General features: G+C 44.9%; 2 protein-coding genes across 4 annotated transcripts in view; one reads left to right on the plus strand and one right to left on the minus strand.

Moving 5' to 3' along the window:
• On the plus strand, positions 1-24545 carry slc12a4 (solute carrier family 12 member 4). 2 transcript variants are annotated; one of them, XM_056607316.1, is made up of 24 exons: positions 1-299; positions 8893-8987; positions 10204-10335; positions 10825-10971; positions 11495-11549; positions 11897-12027; positions 12729-12970; positions 13350-13564; positions 14185-14349; positions 14749-14847; positions 15009-15066; positions 15225-15399; positions 15832-15950; positions 16454-16552; positions 16711-16830; positions 17592-17696; positions 18333-18501; positions 18860-19055; positions 19476-19645; positions 20033-20164; positions 20260-20367; positions 21443-21630; positions 22300-22433; positions 23301-24538. In XM_056607316.1, exons 1-24 carry the CDS (start codon positions 161-163, stop codon positions 23390-23392), a joined length of 3285 nt encoding a protein of 1094 aa, XP_056463291.1. In that variant the 5' UTR covers positions 1-160; the 3' UTR covers positions 23393-24538. The 2 variants fall into 2 exon arrangements, with proteins under 2 accessions (XP_056463291.1, XP_056463292.1); XM_056607317.1 differs by lacking the exon at positions 1-299 and adding an exon at positions 881-7878 and having other exon boundaries at positions 23301-24545.
• The window catches only part of dpep2 (dipeptidase 2), a 10439-nt gene continuing 9306 nt past the window's right edge, over positions 23989-25121 (minus strand). Inside the window, exon 11 of one of the 2 annotated variants that reach the window (XM_056607319.1) lies at positions 23989-25109. In XM_056607319.1, coding sequence (XP_056463294.1) covers positions 24921-25109 — 189 coding nt within the window. In that variant the 3' untranslated portion in view covers positions 23989-24920. The remainder of the gene's footprint in view (positions 25110-25121) is intronic. The other variant, XM_056607318.1, reaches the window with a different exon arrangement.

The following is a 25121-nucleotide window of genomic DNA, read 5'->3' on the forward strand; positions in this document are numbered from 1 at the left end:
CTGAAGCCTCTGAGTGAGAGTTGGGCTGTGGGTGGCTAACAGCTAGCCCGTTATGTAGGAGTGCTGCCTAAAGACACCCAAAAGGAGGAGGCTGAGTTTAAAACAAGAAGAAGAAGAAGAAGAAGAAGAGGAAGAAGAAGAAGAGTAACAACAACCAGCAATGCCTCACTTCACAGTGGTGCCGGTGGAGGACCGCGGCCAGTCCCACTATGACAGCCTGGAAGGGCTCAACTGGGTGGATCACAGGGATGCTGCTGGCGGAGGCTACCCGGGCCACCAGGACACGGCCAGCTCTGATGGTGAGGAGCCCCCAAGGCACCGCCGACTTACAGCAACCGCATCTAATCGCTTCCGATTGGCTTCTTGGCTACCATGTTTGTTGTTTTGTTTTTGTTTCCTCGCTCACGGGAACACTTATCTCATCCGGGGGGGGGCGATAAGACACGTCCTCAGGGGGGGGGGGAGCTGGTAATAAGTGTCTAGCGAGTGCTCTGAGCAGCTGGTTTCTCATGGTTTCCATGGTGATCTCTCAGGTCAACAGGCACTGTTTGGTTTTTTATTTCCCAGCAGAAAGTTTTTTCTTTTAAGTTCACTCGAGGGGGTATGTTCTCGGAGACACTGCTGTCACAGAGAAGGAAGCAGAGAAGATTGTGATATTGGATGAACCCCGAATTCAACAGAACTTGGGCATGTGTCTGCCCCATCACCCCCACAATGATCCCCACCCCCAACCCTACACCCCAAACTCCTCTCAAAGATGTATGGGGAATAGGGACAAAGACACTACAATGTGGGAGGCGAAAGCTCCTGGGAAGGAGCCAGGGAGGGAGAAGGGGGGAGGAGAGGGGGGGGGGGAGAGCGAGGGACTGGCAGGAGCACAGCCCTACAGCAAAGGGGAAACTAAAAAACTCAAAAACAAGCGCTCCCATGGACAAAAGATGGAGCTGTGTTTGTGCCAAGAGAGGATTTCCTCTGACAAAGAGCAGGCTGAGCGCACTCAGCTCCACTACGCAGTGCAAAGCACCCCAGGTTTCAGTTCCCTGTTTCAGCCTGTTTCAGTCTGTCTGTCTGGCCCTCTCTCCCTCTCTGTTTCCACATGTGTGTACTGTAGCAACTAAGACAACCAGATATGGCTGACTCCTTCACACAGAGCCGGAGGCACACAGAAGGAGAGTCTTTGTGTTGGTGCTGGATTGGATTTCATGACTGCTGGGTTCTTGGTGGTTTGGGTGGACTGTGGAGTCGCAAACAAAACCATAAAATAAACAAAGGGACAAACTAGAGACAAGGCTTAGCCAGGCAGAGGGCTAATAAAAGGCCAGGCTTGGGAGTGGCTGCCCCCGCACCATGACATGGCTGGGTGGGCCGGCCCGAGGTCTACTACTGTATGGAACAGGGCTGGCCGCGGTCGCACACATTGGCTGCCCATTCATTTACTGCTGCGTGGCTGCCAGTAAACCTCTCTGACAGTCCATGTCAGGTCGTGTAAACTCATTGAGCACGGTTAATCTTTAACCAGGAGAACCACCGTTAACGACACACAAGTCTGTCCCACGTGCTGTCTGTCTGTCTGTCTGTCTGTATGTCTGTCTGTCTGTCTGTCTGTCTGTCTGTCTGTCTATCTGCCTGCCTGTCAGATTGCACATATGTCTGCCTGTCTGTCTGTCAGCGCATGTGTCTATCAGTCTATCCGACGTATGAAACTGTGTTAAAAGGAGGGAGTGCGTTTCAGGACATTGTGGCAAAGTTTTCTGATACTATGTCCCTCGAATGCAAAGAAGTGCATGAAAGAAATATGAAATGTTAATTCAAGCATGGAGAATATTGATAAGATTAAGGCCAGACCGTTTAGCTATGTGCTATGGCTATGGCTATGGGCTGATCAATTTGTTCCAGTGACTTCTTTTTGCCTCTGATCCCACTGCCTTTCCATTTTAAAGAAAACCAACAGTATGTCCTAAAGCATTTGAATAAGACTTAAGCTCTATTGCCTCAACACATGAGCCAGAGAGAGCGAGTGATAGAATATCTTTAATTATGGAAATGATCACAACGGCTTCTCCAGTTCAAACAAAACTCTTAAAATTCAGTTGGCATAACCTTATGGATGTGGGTGATGTGTTGTCAGTAGCGTTGTGTGTCCCCTGTTGCAAAATATTTAAAAGAAAGTACTGGTCCTGAAAAGAGAATTTGCTTAATTGAATCGGTAACGGAAGTTTTAGTGATGGCAGGAGAGACTCTAAGGAAGGTTTGGTCTCCCTGACCGGTATAATCCTTGGGTTCATCTTCATTGAATAAACATCGTTTTTTTTAATTTGTCCTGAAAGTGATAAAAAGATGTGATGGAGAAACTCAACTTTCCTATCGTGTTAGTCGAGGGTGGAACCGGATAAAAACAACACCGCTGTGCCAGATGTGTGTTCCAAGAACGGGCGTATGAAGCGTGACTTCATGGTGGGTGTGGTGGCTCCGTGTATGGAACATGCTGAAGGACCCCAGTGTCATGTCCCGTCCTGCTAGCCTGTCACAGGGCTGAGTTTGTTCAGGTCTGAGAACACAACTCTGTGCCCCGTTGCTCACTGAACACTGTGGCCATTGTAGCTGAGCTGCCCTCCACTAGAGGACCAGTGCAGTATGCCGGCCATGTGCTGGATCTGTGTCTCTCTGTGAACTGCTGGCCTGGGTACACACTTCAAACTGTCTTAGCGGAAACCGCGTTCTCCTCCTTGTGCATATATGCTATCCTTACATTCTATTTGATGGTGTCATGTGCTAAATTAGATTATTTTACAAAACATTATATGTAGTGTAATAAAATAAGTTGCATCGTTACATGTGCCCATGCTTTGAGATCTTTTAACACCGTGGCAACACTGTGCATGCTTACAGCCCTTATTTCATTCAATTGCATCAGGAAACGTTAGAAACAGCAGACAGACCAGTTGACAAAAGCCCAACTTGCTGCCCCAGTGACTTACAGCAAGGCATCTGAGCCGTAAAGATCCCAACTACTGTTTTTTTTTCTCCTATATGGAGCTACGGGGCTGTCTGCCAGATAGTGTTGCTTTGGAAGAGTTCAGAGTGAGTCCCTCCTCAGGTTTAACACATTCTGGAAGAACAGTGGCTCGCTCTGATCCAGTCCAAACACATGGTGTATATGATACTCCCGTACACCGTATGCTGAGATATATCATACACAACGGCTTAAGACTATGTTCACAGGGCAGTGGGGGTCAGGCATGCTGAGGGCATGATAGATATGTGGGTGTGTGTGTGCGGGTACATGCTGCTGTCTGTTTATAAAGACTTATAGCGTTTATTTTGGGGGCGCATGTTGAATGCTGATATGTTGATATTGCATTGAGTTTCTCAGTTGATTAATTTGGTTGTTCAAACTGATAGCGCCCTTATAATAGGTGAGCATGTGGTCGCTTTTGTTTGTTCAGTGTTTGCCTGAACTTAAGAACTTAAGCATTGATATTCTTCTATTGGACCAGCTGTCAAGAATGACTGGCGATGCTGTTGCCGTAATGTATCGGGTAAATGCCCATTCAGTATGTGGGATGTCTGCATCTGATTCTATGTGACATAGGTTTGTAAATTTCATGTTGTTTTGAAAACCTTTGTGAGAAACCAGTGAAACACAGAATAGGGCACAGCAAATATGACCTGAACTAAACCTGATATTATCGGTTTATAACAGCAGGAAGCCCTTCCTTTTCCCCTTACCTTAAACTATTCCCTGAGGCTAGCGAAGTTGCTTGTGTCCTTGAAGGTCGTATTAAACTTGGCCACTCATGATTAAGGACAGGGATACCTTGTGACCCTATTGGAAAATGAGTTCATGCTGACAGACTCCAAGGTTCTGGCATTTTAGGTCGGACAGGAAAGGACAAACACATTATATCATTTTTCTTATCGTTTTTCATAAGTTCTTAATTATGGATATGGATACTGGTGCTGTTTACAACACAACTAAATATGAAATATCCTATATTACCAATGCATTTGCGAATGAAATAAAATATGTTTAATAACCCTGGATACTGAACATTGACATTGACATTAATTGATATAATACCCAGAGCCATTTTAAAGTTCAGTGCTGTATAATTACATAGGCCAACAGATTGATCGTCATCCTAATGCTCTCATTCCAGAAACAAACTTCTGTGCAAAATTAATATGTATTTTTATCCCTATGGTATGTGCAAAGAACATAGCATTCTATACGGCTGTTGTGAGGCTTGAGACAAAGTGAAAGACACTGGATCAGCTCTCCCGAATGGTATATCGTGGAATGCTTTCCCTGAGAAGTAGACAGAACTCTTCCACAGGCTTTCGGAGACATCCATGCTTATTTTGCAAACTGGTTTTAAGTGTTATCATAATTGCCGCACCATCTGTTAAATACTCCTATCAGAGGGATGTCTGGAAGCTTCATCAGTGGATTCCTTTTCAATATACTGAACAGATATTCTCTGCTAATGACAGACACCATGCTGTCTTCAATGGCATTACTATGCAGCCCGGAAAACATCAACACTGATCCACCGACTCTCACATTTCGTGACCTTCTAGACTTTTTTCAGTCGTTTTCCTCATCATTAGCGCCAGTCAAGAACTAGCATGCACCGCTGCATCGCACGCTGGCATTCCTCTGGTCTTGTGATAGGAGTCTTCCAGATCAAGGAACCATGATGTTCCTGCACGCCGTTTGAAGTGTTGCAGAACTGATTTGAGCGGTGTTTGTTGCATGTGACGACATGGTCGGACATCTGGTGAATTTGGCAAATATTGGATGAAGTTATGCTACAAACTTCTATTGAGTAGGTAATAGCACAGGTGACAACCATGACATACTGACTAATAAACTTATATTACTATTATTAGCTCAGCCACCAAGAAAGTAAACTGAGGGCCTGGCTAAGAGACCTACGTTTTATACACATAGATATTCATATATTTGTGACATCTGTACATCATTACGCTTTATACACTTGTTCATCAAAGAAGCACGGAGAAAGATGCACACAAACGCACACACGCAAACAGTTTTATTGGCAACTTACCCCCCATGGTAGAGTGGGCTAAACTGCATGACTTCTCTGCCTCTCAGTATTAAATGATCATTAAACGGGATGTTCAGCAAAGCGGCTTTCACAGCCCAAGGGGCTAATGGTGAGCGATATTGTTTTCCACGGCTAATCGGCTCTAACAGTCCTGGCATGCTGACTTTTCTCACTAGGTTATAAATAGAAGGAAAAAGCTATAATAAAGCCCCTCATTTGTCAGTTAACTTATTAATAACAAAATCTATGTTTATGTGTTTTTGAAGAATCCCAGTTTGGCTATGCAGTGACAGTGTTGGCGGTTTCTTTGGTTATCAGGGCCGAGATGTTGTGAAGTAGAGGCTCAAGGTAGAAAGGGCTTATTCTTAACCCCTACACAAACAGACATACAAACAGTCACACGTACAAACACACATAGGCATACAAACACACTATGTGTTATTTAGTTGGTGCCACTACTAAAATGCCGTACAGGACACTAGTGCCCCAGCTTCACGTGTTTTAGAGACAACTGCTTCTAATCGCTCAAGACATGTTTTGTGAAGTTTTGAGCAGTGGGGGTTGTGTGTGTCCATCATTAATGTCATGGTAATGACAGTTCCCTTCTCACCATGCAAAACCCAACAGGGTACCCGTCTCACTGTGTATACCATATGAGACCTATAAGACCACCTCATCCAGGACGTCTCGGTTGTGATTCCCTGATCCGGTCTTGGGTTTGAAATATGCTTTCACATGACCAATTTGTCATACAAACTGTACTCTAATTAGGACTAATCTAGCCCATGAAAGGCCCATCAAATTCATATCACTGTGTCCATCTTTTCGGGTGATTATCAGACCCAAGGTCAGCTGAAGAGACGAAACAGCCACCTGTGTCAAAGAGCTGTTAATGCTATAGGGTTGGCAATGTATTTTAGAAGCCTTTTGGGCAAATTTAGGCAGTCCCTTATCTAAAGCTAGCTAACTAGTCCTATCTTTTGGGGAAGTTCTTGAGGATGGCCTGAAGGGAGGTTGGATTCTTTGATGATCTAGCGTTCTCTGGCTGATACCCATCTGCACAAATGCCTGTTGGTTACTAAGTCTCCCAACCCCGGAACATTCTGGAGAAGTTCTGGGGGTTAATGCTGAGGGGTGATATTCATTATCATCACAACGGTGTAATATTTCGGAAATGATGATCATTGATCACAGCCTTCAAGGAGACACCGTGCCCTGCTTCTATAGTCCAACAGCTAATATTGACTTGCTGTAATTGCCATAGAAGGGTCAGTGTGATCCCATGACATCATCTCCATCCAAAGGTCCGACATGTCACAGACTAGTGTGACATGCTCTCTCGATGTCCCGTACAACTCATCTCATCACTCATACACAGCGCTCATCTGTTCATCAGCACCGGGGTGGTCACCTGAAACAAGGAGGCAGTTTAATTAAAATACCTCAGCTTGTTCCAAAACCTGCTTGTGCGGTTACTCTTACCTTCCCAGCTATCTCAGATAGTGTTTCAGCCCCGGAGAGGTGGTGGATCGTCTCTCAGAGAGGAGAGACCAACGAGTGACTTGTCGAAACACGCTAGCATAAATCCCCTGTGCTACCGTTGTGTGCCCTGACACAAGGCTGTCATGGCAGGCAAGCTCCAGTGTGTGTGTGTGTGTGTGTGTGTGTGTGTGTGTGTGTGTGTGTGTGTGTGTGTGTGTGTGTGTGTGTGTGTGTGTGTGTGTGTGTGTGTGTGTGTGTGTGCATGTGTGTGTTTGTGACTTTGTAACAGAGTTAATCCCTAATCTTTGTAATTAGAAGTCCAAAGTGAAGTTATTAGCTGGAGACCCTCCCCCGCCAAAGGCATGCACAAACACACACACACACGCAGCCACGCACCCACACTCACACACACACAGGAACGCACAAATACACACACCAAACACCCCTTCGCTAGCTCCTTTGACCTTATGCACTTCATTGAGGGCTCCATGCAGTGAATAGAGGGCCCTGTGGCAATCTTACAGCGTTACCATGTCAACAGCAACAAGTTAAAATGTACGTAAACATGAATAACCAGCTCTGATGGGGTACAAGCCTGAACTAATTTCCTTTACAACTGGATCAATGTTTGAATGCATCGCAAATATAGGCCTGAACTTTTCTTTTTTTGACTTCAAGATTGGAACATGTCATGATACAGGTCCTCAAAATATGTTGCATTAGAAAGCCACATCCAACCTTGAGCACTGCATCAAATAATTGTTTTCTGTTTTTATTGATATTCCTGAAGAGCCACTAAGAGCATTCATACACTAGAGGGCAGCATAAGCATTGCTTATGTCTTATCTTGCAAACAAGATCGCCACCGTTTTGGGGGAATTTTTATTTTGTATTTAAAAGGGGTCATATTCCCTGTTTTGTTTGCAAGAGTATTCAGCATTTCCTGGCAAATTATGCATCACTATTAGCCTGTATAAATTTATAACATAACTCAACCTCTTTTTATGATGAAAAACACTTACAGTGAAAGCTGTTGTGTTGGATCTCACAGTCTGTTAGCGTGTTTGCGTGTGACTATAGTGTGTGTCCGGGTGTCCATGTGTGTATGAGCGTGCGTGCCGGGGCCTCCGGTTGTTTGTTGACCCTGGGTGATGCTGTGTGTCCTGAATGGTGATTGACTTTTCCCCTCGCAGCTCAGAGCACAGTGCTGCACCACAGCCGACATCATAGGGAGTAGTACATCATAGTACAACAGCCCAGTTAGGGACCTCAGCAACCATGCTGCCCCACAACAACAGCAGTTACAAGGGGGTTTGGACCACAGGTGAGTGGAGGGGCTCTACGGGGACGCAGCCAGCTCCACTTTGCAGCAGCTGTACTTTAGGTATGCATGCAGGCAGCAGAGAGCACCGCCGAGGGTCTTCCGGTACTTTGTTTCATGCCCACTGAGCTGGGAGTGTTTTGTTGTCGCGTAATTGAATTTAGCAGGAAGGTTTTAGTGGCAAACTCTACATGCTCTAATAACCCAAAGATCACATGCTAGTTTTTTTTGTTAATGAGGTGTGTTTGTGTGTGTGTGTGTGTGTGTGTGTGTGTGTGTGTGTGTGTGTGTGTGTGTGTGTGTGTGTGTGTGTGTGTGTGTGTGTGTGTGTGTGTGTGTGTGTGTGTGTGTGTGTGTGTGTGTGTGTGTGTGTGTGTGTGTGTGTGTGAATTGCAGCTTCACTTTCTTGGCCCTAGGCGCTCAGCTTTTCTCTGCTGCATTGTCTCCCCCCCCTGGAATGCAGGATTTTATTGACGATGAAATTAGATTACAACAGTAATTGTTGCCTCAAGTTTGCTAAGCTACGTTAACATGGTTGCCAGTGGTTCGGCAAGGGCAATGTTCGCCACAGTTTCTTGAGATTCATCCCTTGTAAGATTTTAAGCTTCTCAGCTCAAAATCTGCTTTGGAAAATTATGTTTTGACTTGAAGGTCACCCGTGTAATTCAAATTCTGGGGAATGTTGCGCAGAACACTGTAACTGGAAAAAGGTTTCGACTGTAGAACTGGAAAATATATCAAAGTCTTTTTGAATATAAATTGCTTGCTTTGCTCGATACATTTCATTAAAAAAAATGACTTACTGTAATTGATAATGACATCCTAAAACAACAATAATATGTTTCCTCAAAATTGCAGGTTGCATAAATTGTTAAGGTCATACAATGAAGCAATCATATTTGTTCAATTGGATTCAACATGGATGTGTTGACATGTTTTGTATTTTTCATCAAAGTATATATATTATACATTGTTGAGCAATTCTTACTTTGTCTCTCAAATGTGTCTCTTTTGTAGGACTTGGGAATCACAAAGAAGATAGTCCATTCCTTAATAATGTGGATGCTGCCAGGAAAAACGACTTCTACGACCGGAATCTGGCCTTGTTTGAGGTCTGTTTATACAAACGCTACACATTACTAAGAAACATCCTACATAACATATTACAACCACACTAGCCTAGAGGGAGGGAGAGGGAGAGAGGGAGGCGGAGAGAGAGAGAGAGAGAGAGAGAGAGAGAGAGAGAGAGAGAGAGAGAGAGAGAGAGAGAGAGAGAGAGAGAGAGAGAGAGAGAGAGAGAGAGAGAGAGAGAGAGAGAGAGAGAGAGAGAGAGAGAGAGAGAGAGAGAGAGAGAGACATAACGGTGGGGACTCTCGGAAATCAGACAGTGAAATGAGAATGGGACAAAGGTTAGGAGCATTTGGGTATGGTTGCAGAGTGTGGTGCAAATCACAATGGTGATGATTGAGCTCACATAGATGCAATACAAATGCGCCCCGTTAGTGCTTTATGCTGTGCACTTTCCAGTGTAGGCTAATGTGCTGCGTCTCCACGCCATGACACTTAACATTGGAACGCAGCCCCCTGTTATTGCAAACAGCTGTTTACCTTGTTAGCTTTGATCCCACTGAGCTAATAGCTCGCATCACAATAATCCTTATTATGGACCGTGTGACACACAGTCATTAAACGTAATGATCGCAAGATCTGCAGATGGAAAATGTATTCTAAGAGCAATTGATTTATTTTGTGTGTGGTTCTTTGTTATTGTTAATTGTATTGGTTGTGCTGCTATAACAGTAGCAGTGTTAATACAAGTTAAAGGAATAATAATATAAATAATTGTAGACATAGTTTTTCTTGAGGTAATAGTACTAACTTTTCACGATTGTACACTAGCTGTTTGACTCCCAGTCATAAGGTTGGGGGGTCGAATCCTAATGTCTAATTGGTAAAAGGACTGCATTTATACAGCACTTTTCTAAAAACACCTAAAAGGCACCCATTCACAAACACGTTCACACACACACACGGTCACAATCACGTTCACACAATAACGGAGGCGTCAGCCATGCCAGGCGACAGCCGCCTCATCAGAGAAAGATAATTATCAACACCATGACACTCAGCTAGGAGGAGCTGGGGATCGAACTGGCAACCCTCGGGTGACCAGCCAGCCCTCTCTACCACCTGAGCCATCTGCCGTCCGTCCGCAGTCCACCTGTAGCCTACACATTCCCAAACAAGATGTCCCTCCCCTATGAGATGTATTCATTCATGCATTGGATCAACTCTTCCATGGCTACCTCCTTCCTCTGTTCCCTACAGGAAGAGCTGGACATACGTCCGAAGGTCTCCAGCTTCCTCAGCCGATTGGTCAACTACACCAACATCACGCAGGGAGCCCGGGAGCACGAGGAAGAGGAGAGCGCCAACGTCTCCCGCAAGAAGGCCCCGAAGGTCAGAGGTCATCTGATGACTCTATTCTATACATGTCCCGTGCTCTATGCATGTTCCCTGCTCTATGCATGTTCCCTGCTCTTAACATGTTCCCTGCTCTATGCATGTTCCCTGCTCTTAACATGTTCCCTGCTCTTAACATGTTCCCTGCTCTATGCATGTTCCCTGCTCTTAACATGTTCCCTGCTCTCTGCATATTTCCTGCTCTAAGCATGTTCCCTGCTCTTAACATGTTTCCTGCTCTAAACATGTTCCCTGTAAGGTGTACTGTGTAACATTTGTTACAAGTGTCTATTAGGTGCACCTATTCACTGTGGATTGAGTTCATGAATAGCGAATCACGAATATTCGATTAGATTACATTCATTTTAGATTTTATTCACACCCCGAACTATCACATAAACTATTGTGTGTATTTACCTGTTATGAATTGGTGAAGTGTGAGATACTCCATCCCTGTTGTATTAAGAGTCCACTCCCCTCCGACAGGCCCCCAACATGGGCACCCTGATGGGGGTGTACCTGCCCTGCCTGCAGAACATCTTCGGGGTGATTCTGTTTCTGCGGCTGACCTGGATCGTAGGAACGGCCGGCATCGCTCAGTCCCTCATCATCGTCTTCATGTGCTGCTCGTGTGTAAGTACTCACACACACACACTCTGAACACAAACACATGCACACACACACACACACACACACACACACACACACACACACACACACACACACACACACACACACACACACACACACACACACACACACACACACACACACACACACACTCCGAACACACACAAACACACACACACACACACACACACACACACATGCACACACACACACAAACACACGTGGTCGTTGTTTCCAATATGAATCTGGGTCACAATCCATTGCTTTCACCCAACAGTCAATAAAACAAGAATACACTCTGTGTGTTGCCTGGTGACGGAAGTCAGGGCAGGGTGGCATGTGAATCATTTCAAACAAAGCTATCAGTGTTAAACATGTGTTTTTTTAGCCTCCAACACATTTATCCCTTTTTGCTTCTTCAATAACCTGCTTCTCATTGTTAGTGTAGGAGCGTCGGCTGATGTAAGATCTCAATGAGAGATGAAAGCATTATATTTATATCGGCCATTTTTTCATTTCTTCACAGACAATGCTAACAGCCATATCAATGAGTGCCATTGCGACGAACGGTGTGGTTCCAGGTAATTATACCATAAACTCGATAATACCGTATTATCGCTCCCTTGTATCGTTAGGTTTTTATGATACAAAATATGATGCACTCTACAGACATTTGCGATTACAGTTCTCCCTTTATCTACCCCTCCACCCCTGAATCACATTTTATTCGGTGTGGTGAAATAATCCAACCCCGATGAACAAGTTAACCCAAAACAGCCCTCTGGATAACGAGTAACGGGCGGTACGAGGCCGAAGTGTGGATGAATTGCAACAACACTATAATCCCAGTCAGAATTTACAATGCGTGTCGGTGCTGGTATTAGTTATGAGTCATTCTGAGTTTGTAACGGCGGGTCCTATTTTTCAGCTGGAGGAGCCTACTTCATGATCTCCCGCTCGCTGGGCCCAGAGTTCGGAGGGGCGGTGGGATTGTGTTTCTACCTGGGGACCACCTTCGCCGCTGCCATGTACATACTTGGGGCTATAGAAATCTTCCTGGTTAGTTTTTATCCGCTGTCTAAGATGAATGTTGGAACGCCGTCAACCGTGCCCACTGTGGGAAGTGGTTCTTGACAAGATACGTAAATGACGAGAGGTGAAGACGATTAGTTTTGTCCTTTTTGTCCATCCGACTTTCGATGGATGTTTAAAGACTGACGGCAGAACTGCTAAAATCTGCGTGGACAGGCGTTTGCATTTCTTCCCCTCATATTTTTTTCTTCCAATCATGTTGCTGGATCAAATCCTGCTGTGAAGACCGGCCACTGCAGAAAACACAAAGTTAAATCCCCTTCTGAGGGCTTCTTCCATTCGTGCTGTTAGATTTCAGCTTATTTCTAAACTGTTCGGACAGACTCTGCGTTGTGTATTTTCAGTCGTAGTAGTAATTCTACAATTATACACCAACATTCTACAGTGCTAATTAGTTTTCTTGGTTAGAATATCTGAGTTTCGCTCCAGGAAACAGGGTGAAACTCCACCCCTTTCCTGTTTCCGGCCAAGGCTTTATGCCCCCCAAAGAAGTTCAGCTATAACCTTGATGGACTGCTGGGTCAGAGATAAAAATATTTAACAGAAATAAAATAGCTGTTTTTCGCACAAAACTACGATTTAACATTTAGTTGCTGCAGTCAGTGATTGTTTTATATATTTTATTTTTCAATCAAATGTACTCTTTAATTTTTCTTCTTCTTTTCCAGAAATACCTTCTCCCCCAGGCGGCCATATTCCACGCCAGCGGCCCCCAAGGCGGGGACAGCGCCATGCTGAACAACATGAGGGTGTATGGGACCCTCTGCCTCAGCCTCATGGCCCTGGTGGTCTTTGTGGGCGTCAAGTACGTCAACAAGCTGGCCTCGCTCTTCCTCGCCTGCGTCATCATCTCCATCTTCTCCATCTACGCCGGTGCCATCAAGTCCATCACGCACCCCCCGGAGTTCACGTGAGTCCACCTTGATAAACAACCAGAGGGTCTAGAGGTGAAGGGTTCGATCCCCCAATGTCTGCACCCTACTGGAAGGCTTCCCTTGAGCAAGATGCCTAACTGTAATTCTAAATCGAATACTAGTCGCTGTCTGCTAAATAGCATAATTCGGTATTTTGTTGTTTTCTTTCTTTAACAGAAATGGCAGCTTTATTTTGCCTTCTCAATGTCATATCCCTTTTTAATCCATCCATAGATTTCCAAATGTCCCGACTGATTATTAGCTGTTACTTATCATTGTTGTGGTAGGTATTCCTGTGGCACTGGTCATTGTGACTTTGAGTAGTACTTAAGTACTTTAGTATTTGTCCTACCTTAACGTCCCGTCTCCCTGCAGGGTCTGCATGCTGGGCAACAGAACCCTGGAGAGAGACCTCTTCGACGTGTGCTCTAAGACGGTGGTGGTGGGCAACGAGACCGTCCCGAGCCAGCTGTGGAGGTCCTTCTGCCCCGAGGGGAACGTGAGCAGCGCTCAGTGTGACGACTACTTCAGCCAGAACAACCTGACGGAGATACCGGCCATCCCCGGCCTGGCCAGTGGCATTATCAGTGGTGATTAAATAATACACTGTGGGACTTTGTCAGGCAGATTGGGTGAATGTTTTAATCTGAGGAAAGTTATTTTCAGGTGGACTCCTCCTTCCCACAAGACATTATAATTCACTTTCAGTTTTATAATAAGTTAATTATTATTTAATTTCTGCTTGTGCATTTATCTGTCAAGTGAACCTGTTCCAAATTCTTCCAATGTCAAAAAATGTATTGACTCCTCTGTCTGTCTGTCTGTCTGTCTGTCTGCCTCTCTGTCTTTCTGTCTGTCTGTCTGTCTGTCTGTCTGTCTGTCTGTCTGTCTGTCTGTCTGTCTGTCTGTCTGTCTGTCTGTCTGTCTGTCTGTCTGTCTGTCTGTCTGTCTGTCTGTCTTTCTGTCGGTCTGTCTGTCTGTCTGTCTGTCTGTCTGTCTGTCTGTCTGTCTGTCTGTCTGTCTGTCTGTCTGTCTGTCTGTCTGTCTGTCTGTCTGTCTGTCTGTCTGTCTGTCTGTCTGTCTGTCTGTCTGTCTGTCTGTCTGTCTGTCTGTCTGTTTGTCTGTCTGTCTGCCTCTCTGTCTGCCTGCCTGCCTATCTGTCTGTCTGCCTCTCTGTCTGCCTGTCTGCCTCTCTGTCTGCCTGCGTCAGACAACATGTGGGGGGACTACATGCAGAAGAATGACGTGATGGAGAAAGCGGGCCTGTCCTCGGTGGATGCCAAGGGGCCGGCGGAGAGCATTGGCATGTATGTGACCGCAGACATCGCCACATCCTTCACGCTGCTGGTAGGGATCTTCTTTCCCTCCGCTACAGGTACGATGCCTTCGCCTCACAGCGCTCATAAAGACCAGGAACCACTAATCCTTACCCTAACCTTAACACTGACCCTTACCCTAACCCTAACAACCAACCCTAACCCAGACCCTAACAACCAACCCTAACCCTAACCCTGTTCTTAATCCTAACCCGTGTTTATGTGGATAGATTCATACTAAGCTTCATACAAGTGAAATTGCAAAACCTGTTTAGTATTCTTCAGTGAGGAAGGTTTGATAATGGATTTTTTAATATTGTTGAATATGTAAATCAATTAATACCTTTTCTCTCTTGCCTTTCTTCATTTAAACTTCAGGCATGAAGTATTCCAATGTGGATGCATTGGAATACAATGTAATCAGCTGATCCGGTTCCCTTTCTCCCCGGGTCCTGTAGGCATCATGGCGGGGTCTAACCGGTCGGGAGACCTCCGCGACGCCCAGAAGTCCATCCCTGTGGGAACCATCCTGGCCATCACCACCACGTCGCTCGTCTGTATCCACACTTAACCACCGCTTGAAGTGATAATAACAGTCAATGTATGCCTGAGATGATTTTATTTAGAATATGAATCATAACAATCCAGTCATCTAAGAGGATGTAAAGTTGTAACAGAGCATTGTAACAGAGTATTCTCCTTGACTTGCTGCGTTCAGACTTCAGCTCTGTGGTTCTGTTTGGGGCCTGCATCGAAGGTGTGGTCCTGAGGGACAAGTAAGTCATCAAAATGTAGAATATGAGAAATAGATCAGTTTTTCTGTACGCATAGTGCGTTAAACCAAGTCATATTAGTTTGCTCACCTAGCATAGGTAATCATAACGTACTGAAAGACTCTCACTCTTACAAACCTTTCCCCTGCGGCTGTATGAAGGTTTGGGGACGCGGTCAATAAGAATCTAGTGGTGGGAACTCTGTCCTGGCCGTCACCCTGGGTCATCGTGATTGGCTCCTTTTTCTCCACCGTGGGGGCAGGGCTCCAGTCCCTGACCGGTGCTCCCCGTCTCCTACAGGCCATCGCCAAGGACAACATCATCCCGTTCCTACGGGTACGAGCACAATTCACAAACGCACACCGCTCGTGGGATGAACAACACAGCCATTATGCAAAGGAGATCTCTGAAATAAAAAGCGGGGAAATTTGTAGTTCGGCATGTCACAACCAAACATCTTATGTTAATATTTCTGAAAGGAAAACAGACCTATTTCCACTTAGCCTCCTCTTCTCAGGGTGAATGTTGGCCTGTAGTAAAGGACTGGGGCAGAACAGGCCCGATGGTTTACAATGATGTGTTTAAGCTTTGGTAAACCCGCCAGAAAATAAACGGGGATGTTCCCATGGACAACTCGGACCCTAACCCAAAACGGGGTAGCCTGGTGGACACCCAACATTATGTAGCACTCAAACTCTACCACATTGCATAACTCTATGATGTAAATGAAGAGCTGGTTTGATGAGTCCTCCTCCCGTCCCGTGCCAGGTGTTTGGGCATGGTAAGGCCAACGGAGAGCCCACCTGGGCCCTGCTCTTGACTGGGGTCATCGCTGAACTAGGCATCCTCATCGCCTCCCTGGACATGGTGGCCCCCATCCTTTCCATGTGAGCTAACGCACTTTCTCTCTCTAGCTCTCTGTCTCGTTCTCTCTCTTTCTCTCTCTCTTTCACTCTTTCTCTTTTTCTCTCTCTCTATCTCTCTCTCTCTTTCTCTGTTCCTCTGTTCCTCTCACTCTGTCTCGTTGTCTTTCTCACTGTCTCTCTAAGTTAATCTCTCTATCTCTCTTGATTTCTCAGAGAGAAATGTGTGGGTGCTGTCAGCAGCACCCACGCAAGCACCCACTTTTGAACATGTTTTATGCATGCTAACTCATGCGAATACCCGATGAATTGTGATGGTTGACAAGATACCGAAGGACCCAGGAATCTAGAAAATGCAAAAATACAACGTAGACATGCGTAGACATGCAAAATTTGAAAGTATAATGTCGACCTGCGATCAATTCTAAAACGTCTGCACAGAGGATAAATCTTCCCTCTATGTAAACCTTGAGCTCCATCGATGCAGACGCCAGTGTGTATTAACGCTATACATGTTGATCCAACAGGTTCTTCCTGATGTGTTACCTCTTCGTGAACCTGGCATGTGCCGTCCAAACTCTGCTGCGCACACCCAACTGGAGGCCACGCTTCAAGTACTACCACTGGTGAGTGGAGGTGTGATGTCGGGTTAAGACGAGAACAACTGGGTCCATCTCTCTGTGGATACCAAAACTTTTTGCGTCCACTACAGTGCCTCCAAGTAACTGTCCATTATAAAGACACCATTCCAATGTACTGACCGTGACGTTCCACTGGTCCGCAGGGCGCTGTCCTTCCTGGGGATGATCATGTGCGTGGCGCTGATGTTCATCTCGTCTTGGTACTACGCCATCGTGGCCATGGGCATTGCCGGCCTTATCTACAAGTACATCGAGTACCAAGGGTGAGTCACTGGTTTTTCGTTTTTCACCACGTCATTAATGTCGTGCGATAATGATAATACCTTTTTCCTTTTGTAAGAAATTATGATGGGGAGTACGTAGTCTTGTTGCCTATTGAGAACATGTAGTTTACTTAGATATTCAACTACATTCATCATTATCAGTATCAGTATTATCAGTGAATTACCCAGCATGCTGTCCATTATTGGATGTGGAATGAGTTGCCATGGTCTCCATTAGGTTTCAAACACACCGGGCCTTCCGTTGTTTTGCTCAGAGATGATGCTCCATTATGCAAAATAAAACCACCTCCTGGATGCTATCAGTAGGTAACAGCGAGGACTTGCCCCTGCAAGCCCCTTTACGATCACGTTATTTCAGCCGAAACAACAGCGTTTACGAACACTAATTTGGAAGGAATTACTCATAAAGGATCGGGCCAACTGGAACACGTTTGCTACAAAGGCATGAGTCACCCGCAGGGTGAAGCAAATCCAAACCGACTTGCTTTTGACATTATCAAAAGGTTGCTCCTTCTTCTCCTGCTGCGATCCTCTCCCTGGTACAGTCTGTTATTTGCCGGTGTGTTTGTGTGGAGGACTGTTCCCTGTGTGTTTTCCCCTCTTTGTCTGTATTGCACCAAGCTGCCGGTGCTGCGGCAGCTACTTACCATACGCCACACGTCTGTGTTGACTTGTGTATCTGTTTTTCCATTTGTGTCCCTCCCGCTATCTGTCACCTGTGTCCGCCTCTGGAACCACAGGGCAGAGAAGGAGTGGGGCGATGGGATAAGAGGCCTGTCACTGAGCGCCGCTCGCTACGCTCTGCTGAGACTGGAGGTCGGGCCGCCCCACACCAAGAACTGGAGGTAGGGCTTCAGATGAAAAACACTTCAGCACTCTGGGACTTCACACACCACATATATAAGACAGCACTCTGCTGGACGGGGAATCGAGCCACTGTAGGTTCATTAACTCCTGATTTGACTCAATTTGTCAGACGAACGATGGTCGTAATATTAATTAGATTATTACACTTTATTTGTATAGCATTTTATATAGCAAGTGCCTTGCATATAGAACAATTAAAAATGCATTACATTAAAAATACATTGCAAGATCATACTTAGTTATCCATCTAGTATGGCTGTAATGTACTTGAAATGAGTTGTGATATCACAAATTAATGAGCCGCATTATCGTAACCTACATTGTGTTTTGAGAATTTTTTAATTGTTATAAGTGGATTGGCCTTTATGCTATACAGATATTTAACAAGGCCACTTGTTGTTTAGCTCCAACTATAGCATGTGTGTCGTATAAAGCCTTGTATACACTCTTGGCCAGTGTCTCTGTGAGGGAACTAGCATGACATAGAAGGTACAAGATGGTCTCAATATCAGTAGGCCTGATTCAGAGCACCACATCTGATTCAAAGTCAATAAACTAAAATGTGTTGAAGTATTTACTCACAGTCTTTTGTGTATTCTTATCTTTGTTGAAAGACCTCAGCTGCTGGTGCTGCTGAAGATGGACGAAGACCTCCATGTCAAGTACCCCCGGCTGCTGACCTTCGCCTCGCAGCTCAAGGCGGGCAAAGGGCTGACCATCGTGGGCTCTGTGATCCAGGGGAACTTCCTGGAGAGCTATGGGGAAACACAGGCGTCTGAACAGGTAGAGACAGCAGGCAGACATCTGGCCCACCAGGCTAGCTCTGTTGGTTTGTTTGTTCGGGGCTATACTGTCTATACTGCAGTCCACGCACTAACACCAAAATAATCAACATCAATCTTTCCCATACATTCAAAGCTTAGAAAATATATTATAAGGTTTTTAATATATTAAAGAAGAAGAAGAAATTTAGATTGAATATATAATATGACTCCAAATAAATAATTATTTTCAATGTTAAGGTAGTGAAGAACTAACAAATAAATAAATAAATAGTGTAATAACGACATGCAAGGATAAACACAAATGCAGAATTCCTGGTTCATCCCTCTAAAGTCTCCCCTGCCGCATCCCTCCCTAGGCCATCAAGAACATGATGGAGATTGAGCGGGTGAAGGGCTTCTGCCAGGTGGTGGTGGCCTCCAAGGTGAGGGACGGCATTGCCCACCTGATCCAGTCCTGCGGCCTGGGGGGCATGAAGCACAACACGGTGGTGATGGGCTGGCCCTACGGCTGGAGGCAGAGCGAGGACCCCCGCGCCTGGAAGACCTTCATCAGTACGTGTAGAGGGACAAAACCTTTGAGTTCTGTGGTTGAAGATGCTCACCTGGGATTTTGGTTTCAGATTGAACCAGGGATTTTTGTCCTTCAAGTTTTGATTGAAAAATCCCCCAAAAAATGTTGTAAAAAAAAAGAAGTTACATTTTATTTTATTTTGTTAAAATTGAAAAAAGTACAAAAAAAATGCAGCGATTTTTAACCAATAGGTACGTCCTAAAAATTAATGAATATTTTTCATGCACATTTTTTATAATAAAATATATATATATAATATATATATATATTATATATATATATACTATATAGTTAAAAAATATGTATTTTGGGGGGGAATTTCTCACCACTGCTCACATCAGGTGTAGATATCCACAGTTCCTGTTTATATTGTTAACGGCTGATCTCTGTCCGTCCCCCAGACACGGTGCGCTGCACCACGGCCGCCCACCTGGCCCTGATGGTGCCCAAGAACGTGTCCTTCTACCCCAGCAACCACGAACGCTTCAGCGACGGCAACATCGACGTGTGGTGGATCGTACACGACGGGGGCATGCTCATGCTGCTGCCCTTCCTGCTCAAGCAGCACAAGGTGACCGCTAGTAGGGACTCCTCCAGACAGCTCTTCTTTAAGTTCATAGCTAAACCTTTTGACAAGTACTGGCCTTTATGAATAGAAGTATGATTATGAGTCATGTTATCTGATAGACACATCTACACTGCTTCACGTGATCTGATTTATGGATGGTTTACAGTTCATGAATGAATGAATCGATTTTTAGTGACAGGGTAATCAAGACTAAACAAAGAGTATATATGTCAGCGTATAATGTTTGGTTAATACAATTGATTTTGTTTCATGTACCTGATGTATTTGATCTCCCTCGAGAAAAAAAGAAGCAAACATGAAAGTAACATCCAAATTGAGTCTAAAGAAAAAATGTAAATGTTGTTAAAATGTTTGGCTTCTGTGTTCCAGGTGTGGCGGAAGTGCAACATGCGCATCTTCACTGTGGCCCAGATGGACGACAACAGCATCCAGATGAAGAAGGACCTAGCCACCTTCCTCTACCAGCTAAGGATCGAGGCTGAGGTGGAGGTGGTGGAGATGGTGAGTCTGCGTGCTCAGCTCCCATGCTGAGACATAGGGGTCCTGGTAGTGGACCAGTGTATCACACTCATACTCGCACACGCTTGATTCCGCAGCACGACAGCGATATCTCCGCCTACACGTACGAGCGGACGTTGATGATGGAGCAGAGGTCTCAGATGCTGAGGCAGATGAGGCTGTCCAGTGCAGAGAGGGACCGAGAGGTGAGTTCTGGCAGATCCTTTACCTTCTACATGGTACTAGGGGACATCGCAACATTCCAGTGTGATTTTGCATTGCCTGTTGTTTCTTAACCTTTTTATCATACTGTATTTTAATTTTTGAATAGGCCTAATGTTTTTGGTGGGACGATCAAATCGTTTGGGGTTGAAACGGTTGGCTAGCTTCAAAATGTAAATTATGCCAGAAAAATCATCATCATTATTATCATGATGGCAAAAACTCCTTTAACAATTCAAGTCAAGTGCGCAGCACCCACTCACTTAGCGGCAACATAAACCTTTTGTCACAATGGCTCTTGTCTGCAATTCAACCCTATGTCCCCGTAGCACTCACTGAATGGTACGTGTCAAGGCTCATTGAGAATGAGCATAATCATTTAAACTTATTTGTTGCCAAATATGTTTCTCGCCTCAGGAGAGGGCGGGATAAGATGACATTACTATTAGACTATTAGATTCTGTATCGTTATCTCATGTTATCTCGGTACATAATGTAAGGATAGCTAGTGTTGATAATATGAAAAGTATTTTTGCTTTTCATGTCGTCAATATGTTTTATTCAACAAATATCTATGTACTCAATTCAAACGGGAATGTCTCAAACTATTAGGTTGCGGAGTGTGGTGAAGTCTTAATGGTTTAGCCGTCGCAAAACTGCTAGGGGACATGTTACAACCGTGGTGTGTACTGTTCAAATCAAGTCTGTAATTACGGGGAGATAGAAATATCTCATGCTGGAATAGGCCTGCTAACTGATTTCATAATGTGAAAGCACTTAGCAAGCTGTTTTAAGGTAATTACACCGGAATTGGTTTCCATTATCCTCGGCTTTAATATATGAAATACAATTTCTTTCAAGGCATGAAAGAAGAGTCTTTGACATGCAATTTTAATGGGGAGGATATTCAATTTAAAATCAAGCAGCTAATACATCAATCCAAAAAATGTAAAACTGCAAAACAGAGCAATAAGTAAAAAATAAACAAGTTACTAAAGCTACTAAAATCATGGTTTTCCCGGAACTTCATCTCCCCTGATCCTCTGTTGTCCTGTGAAGGCCCAACTGGTGAAGGACCGGCACTCCCTGGTGCGCATGGGAAGCCTGTACTCTGACGAGGAGGAGGAGGTGCTGGAGTCTCCCACGGAGAAGGTCCACATGACCTGGACCAAGGAGAAGTGTGAGGCGGAGAGGAGGAACCACACCAACGCCCCAGAGAACTTCAGAGAGCTCATCAGCATAAAACCGTGAGTCGGAGCGACTTCTGTTTTGAGAATCTTAATGACTGAGGATAAATGACTTCATCGGTTTCGTCGTTTGACCGAACACTTAATGCCTGTTTTAGCAGAACAACTTTTTCCACCTCAAATATCAAAAAGTCGTGACAGTCGTAATGGTTTTCGAAAAACTACACACTGGTATTACCTTGAGCAAGTGAGAGCGACATTGTCAAGCATGGTCAAAATTCACATCACACTCGAGGAGTGTAACATGCAGTGTGTACATAGGACATACTCATTTTTGTCAAAATGAACACAGCATTGTTCCAACACTTCTGAGACACATACAGAGCATTTTCCAATGGCACAAAGTGTCCTGGTGGTTTACTCAGCCTTAAAGTGCATCTCACACCATATCACGTCGTTACGCCTGAAAGCAGCGTTAGACACTAACCCTGTGAGTGCCATAAGGACCCTTAACACACTCTCTCTCTCTGTTTCTGTCTCTGTCTCTGTCTCTGTCTCTGTCTCTGTCTCTGTCTCTGTCTCTCTCTCTCTCTCTCTCTCTCCCTCTCTCTCTCTCTCTCTCTCTCTCTCTCTCTCTCTCTCTCTCTCTCTCTCTCTCTCTCTCTCTCTCTCTCTCTCTCTCTCTCTCTCTCTCTCTCTCTCTCTGTCTCTGTCTCTCTCCCCCTCCAGGGACCAGTCCAACGTGAGGCGGATGCACACGGCGGTGAAGCTGAACGAGGTGATCGTCAACCGGTCCCACGACGCCCGCCTGGTGCTGCTCAACATGCCCGGCCCGCCCCGGGACACGGGCGGGGACGAGAACTGTATCCTTACAAAGCTAACATCTACCTAATATTTTTTCTTACTTCCTTTTACATTAACATTTAAATTCAGGGTGTTGAGAGGACGCTTTAATCCAAAGCAATTTAAAATAAGTTAATTTGTCAGAAGAAAGAGAAACCATATATCGCTGTCGGGTACAGTAAGGATGTTCATAGAACCGAGCCAAGCACTCACAATCACTAGGTTAACCCATTCCCTGTATACAACAAAGATAGCTCGGATAAGATGCTACACAATGATAAGTACTATTTTTAAGTGCCAGGACGTACAACGTACAATAAGTGCGGACATTAAGTTCAAGGAAGTACATTATACAATAAGTATGTAAGGTCGGGGGGGTTATTGGGGAGGCTATGCAGGGTCCAGCTGAACTCTGAACAAGTGAGTCTTGAGCAGGGGCGATTCTAGGGAGTGTGGGGGCCCGAGGCAGAGGATTGTAGACGGGGGGGGGGGGGGGGGGGATGGAGCGATTGTTGACGGGGGTGGGGGGTATGGAGCGATTATTTTTTTTAATTTTTTTTTTGGGCTCTAGGGGGCCCCCTAGTAGTGGCCCGGGGCCCCAAGCAATTGCCTGGTATGCCTAATGGGATGCAGCGCCTCTGGTCTTGAGTCTTTTGCGGTAGCCGGTGAGCAACTCTCCTGGCAGCCGGGAGCTCGTTCCACCGCTGCGGTGCCAATGCAGAGAATTGTTTTGACTTTGATGATGGACCTTTGCTTGCTCTGAGCGATGGCGGTACCAGGCGTCCACCTGAGGTAGTTGAGCGGAGCGCTCAAGCAGCATAGAATATGTGATGCATGTTTTTTCTGTGTTGTTTCGCCCCGGCTGATTGGCTTAACGTTGGCGTCAGACATGGAGTTCCTTGAGGTTCTGACCGAGGGCTTGGAGCGAGTGCTGCTGGTCCGAGGAGGGGGGCGGGAAGTCATCACCATCTACTCCTGACCAACCACCCTAACCCTAACTACTGCTACTACTATACTACTACTATACTACTACTATAAAGGGCTCGCCCGGCCTCGGCCCAGCCCCGGCGAGACACAGCAACACATGACTAGCGGTACTGGTGTTCGCTTTACGACTTCTGAGATCCTTTACAAAAAGAAGACTCTCTCAGAAATATCTGTTAATATCCCAACTTTTCCAAGTCACGTTCAGACCAAACGTCCATCAACGATGTCAGTATTTTTTGTATTTTCTTAGTTAGAAGCTCGCTAACTATGCTAGCGTGTAGATACACCTGCGACTAAATAGGGACTCTGTACAACGCAGTCAGACGGACTCTTCTGGACAGTGGATTGGTTTCTTTCTTTCTTCTGCTACGCTAGCTTCTGCAGTGCGCCTCACCCAACGCTTCTAGCAGCGCCTTGGCAGCAGAAATGTATTTATTACCTTATTTATTTGTTAGTTCTCCCCACAATGAGGTTAGAGAGATATAAACATGATGAGAAATTGTAGAAGTCATTGCTGGTAATGGACGTGTATTAAAATGTTATTTGTGAATGTAGATGCAAGGGAATTGTAAAAGCAATTGCTGAAGGTGTTCTTTGTTTTTTTTTTATTTATGGATGTTTTGTATTGGACAAGGATTTATATTGTTAAGAAATACGTTTTGAAGATAAATAGTTTTTGGAATCACCACACATGTATTTTTATTTGATTTTGTATCTGACGGACTAGAAACAAGATATATTTCCTGCGCCATCACAGGCATTGTTGCACACATTCCTGTTTCTTACTCTATAGATTGAAGTGTGGATGGGAAAAACTACCTTTTGTATTAATAAATAAAACACCAAGGAAATGGAATGCCTGGAGTCTTGTATTTTGTCAACTGGATAGCTTTTCCTTGATTTGTCAACTTAAGTTGAGTGTCTTATGTATAACAGTCACTTGCAATCAAATACTTATTCATCAAACAGCATAACTCTGCAGATTGTGTGTGCTGCCTGCCTGATTTGAGTCTAACATAAATAGCTACATGAACTCTGCTAGTTTTATAAGGCCATAAAGTTATACACCAAATCTCGGTAACACTTAACTGAAACCTTTAAGAATTTATAGTGATTCTCATTTTTCAAGTATGAATACTCATTGGCATGCTATTCATAATCAGTTAACACGCCAATAGTTTGTTCTTCCATTTTTTTATTAATAATTTAATTAACTGATTATGCATGAAGTATCGGTGTATAAATGCTGAATTGTCTAGTTACTACATTGTTAATGCTTCAAAGATGCAAGTATTCCAAAGTGCTACCCAAATATCTTATAATCTTCAGTCCAGCTAATATCTTTATTAGGATAAACAGTGTTTTGTAAAATAAATCTTGAATATAAAATATAAGATATCAAAATGAATCATAAAAGAATAGTTTTCGAAAGATGGCTCTACGTTTTGGTTAAGGGTTTGTTTTATAGCACAGCGATACATGATGAGATTCAGGATCCTCAGCCCCAGTTTCAGCCCGGATCAATGAAGAGCGAGGAGGCTGGCGGGCAGCAGGAGCGCGACCGAAAGGAGCCGTGGTGGTCCCGAGGACGGAGCCGAGGAGGGGGCTTGAGAACGGGGCGGGCGGAGCACCAGTCTGCACCGGTGATCCACCTCCTCCGGGGCGATCTGCGCCTCACCCGGCGGGCTCAACCTCAACTCATCACGCACCTGAGAAAATAG

This window comes from Gadus chalcogrammus, chromosome 14, assembly GCF_026213295.1.
Source record: "Gadus chalcogrammus isolate NIFS_2021 chromosome 14, NIFS_Gcha_1.0, whole genome shotgun sequence".
NCBI lineage: Eukaryota > Metazoa > Chordata > Actinopteri > Gadiformes > Gadidae > Gadus > Gadus chalcogrammus.

Coding starts and splice junctions, on each gene's coding strand:
- slc12a4 (XM_056607316.1), top strand. CDS start 161: ATGCCTCACTTCACAGTGGTGCCGGTGGAGGACCGCGGCCAGTCCCAC. Junction 17,697..18,332: donor CCCCACACCAAGAACTGGAG/GTAGGGCTTCAG, acceptor CTTTGTTGAAAG/ACCTCAGCTGCTGGTGCTGC. Junction 21,631..22,299: donor GAGCTCATCAGCATAAAACC/GTGAGTCGGAGC, acceptor CTCCCCCTCCAG/GGACCAGTCCAACGTGAGGC.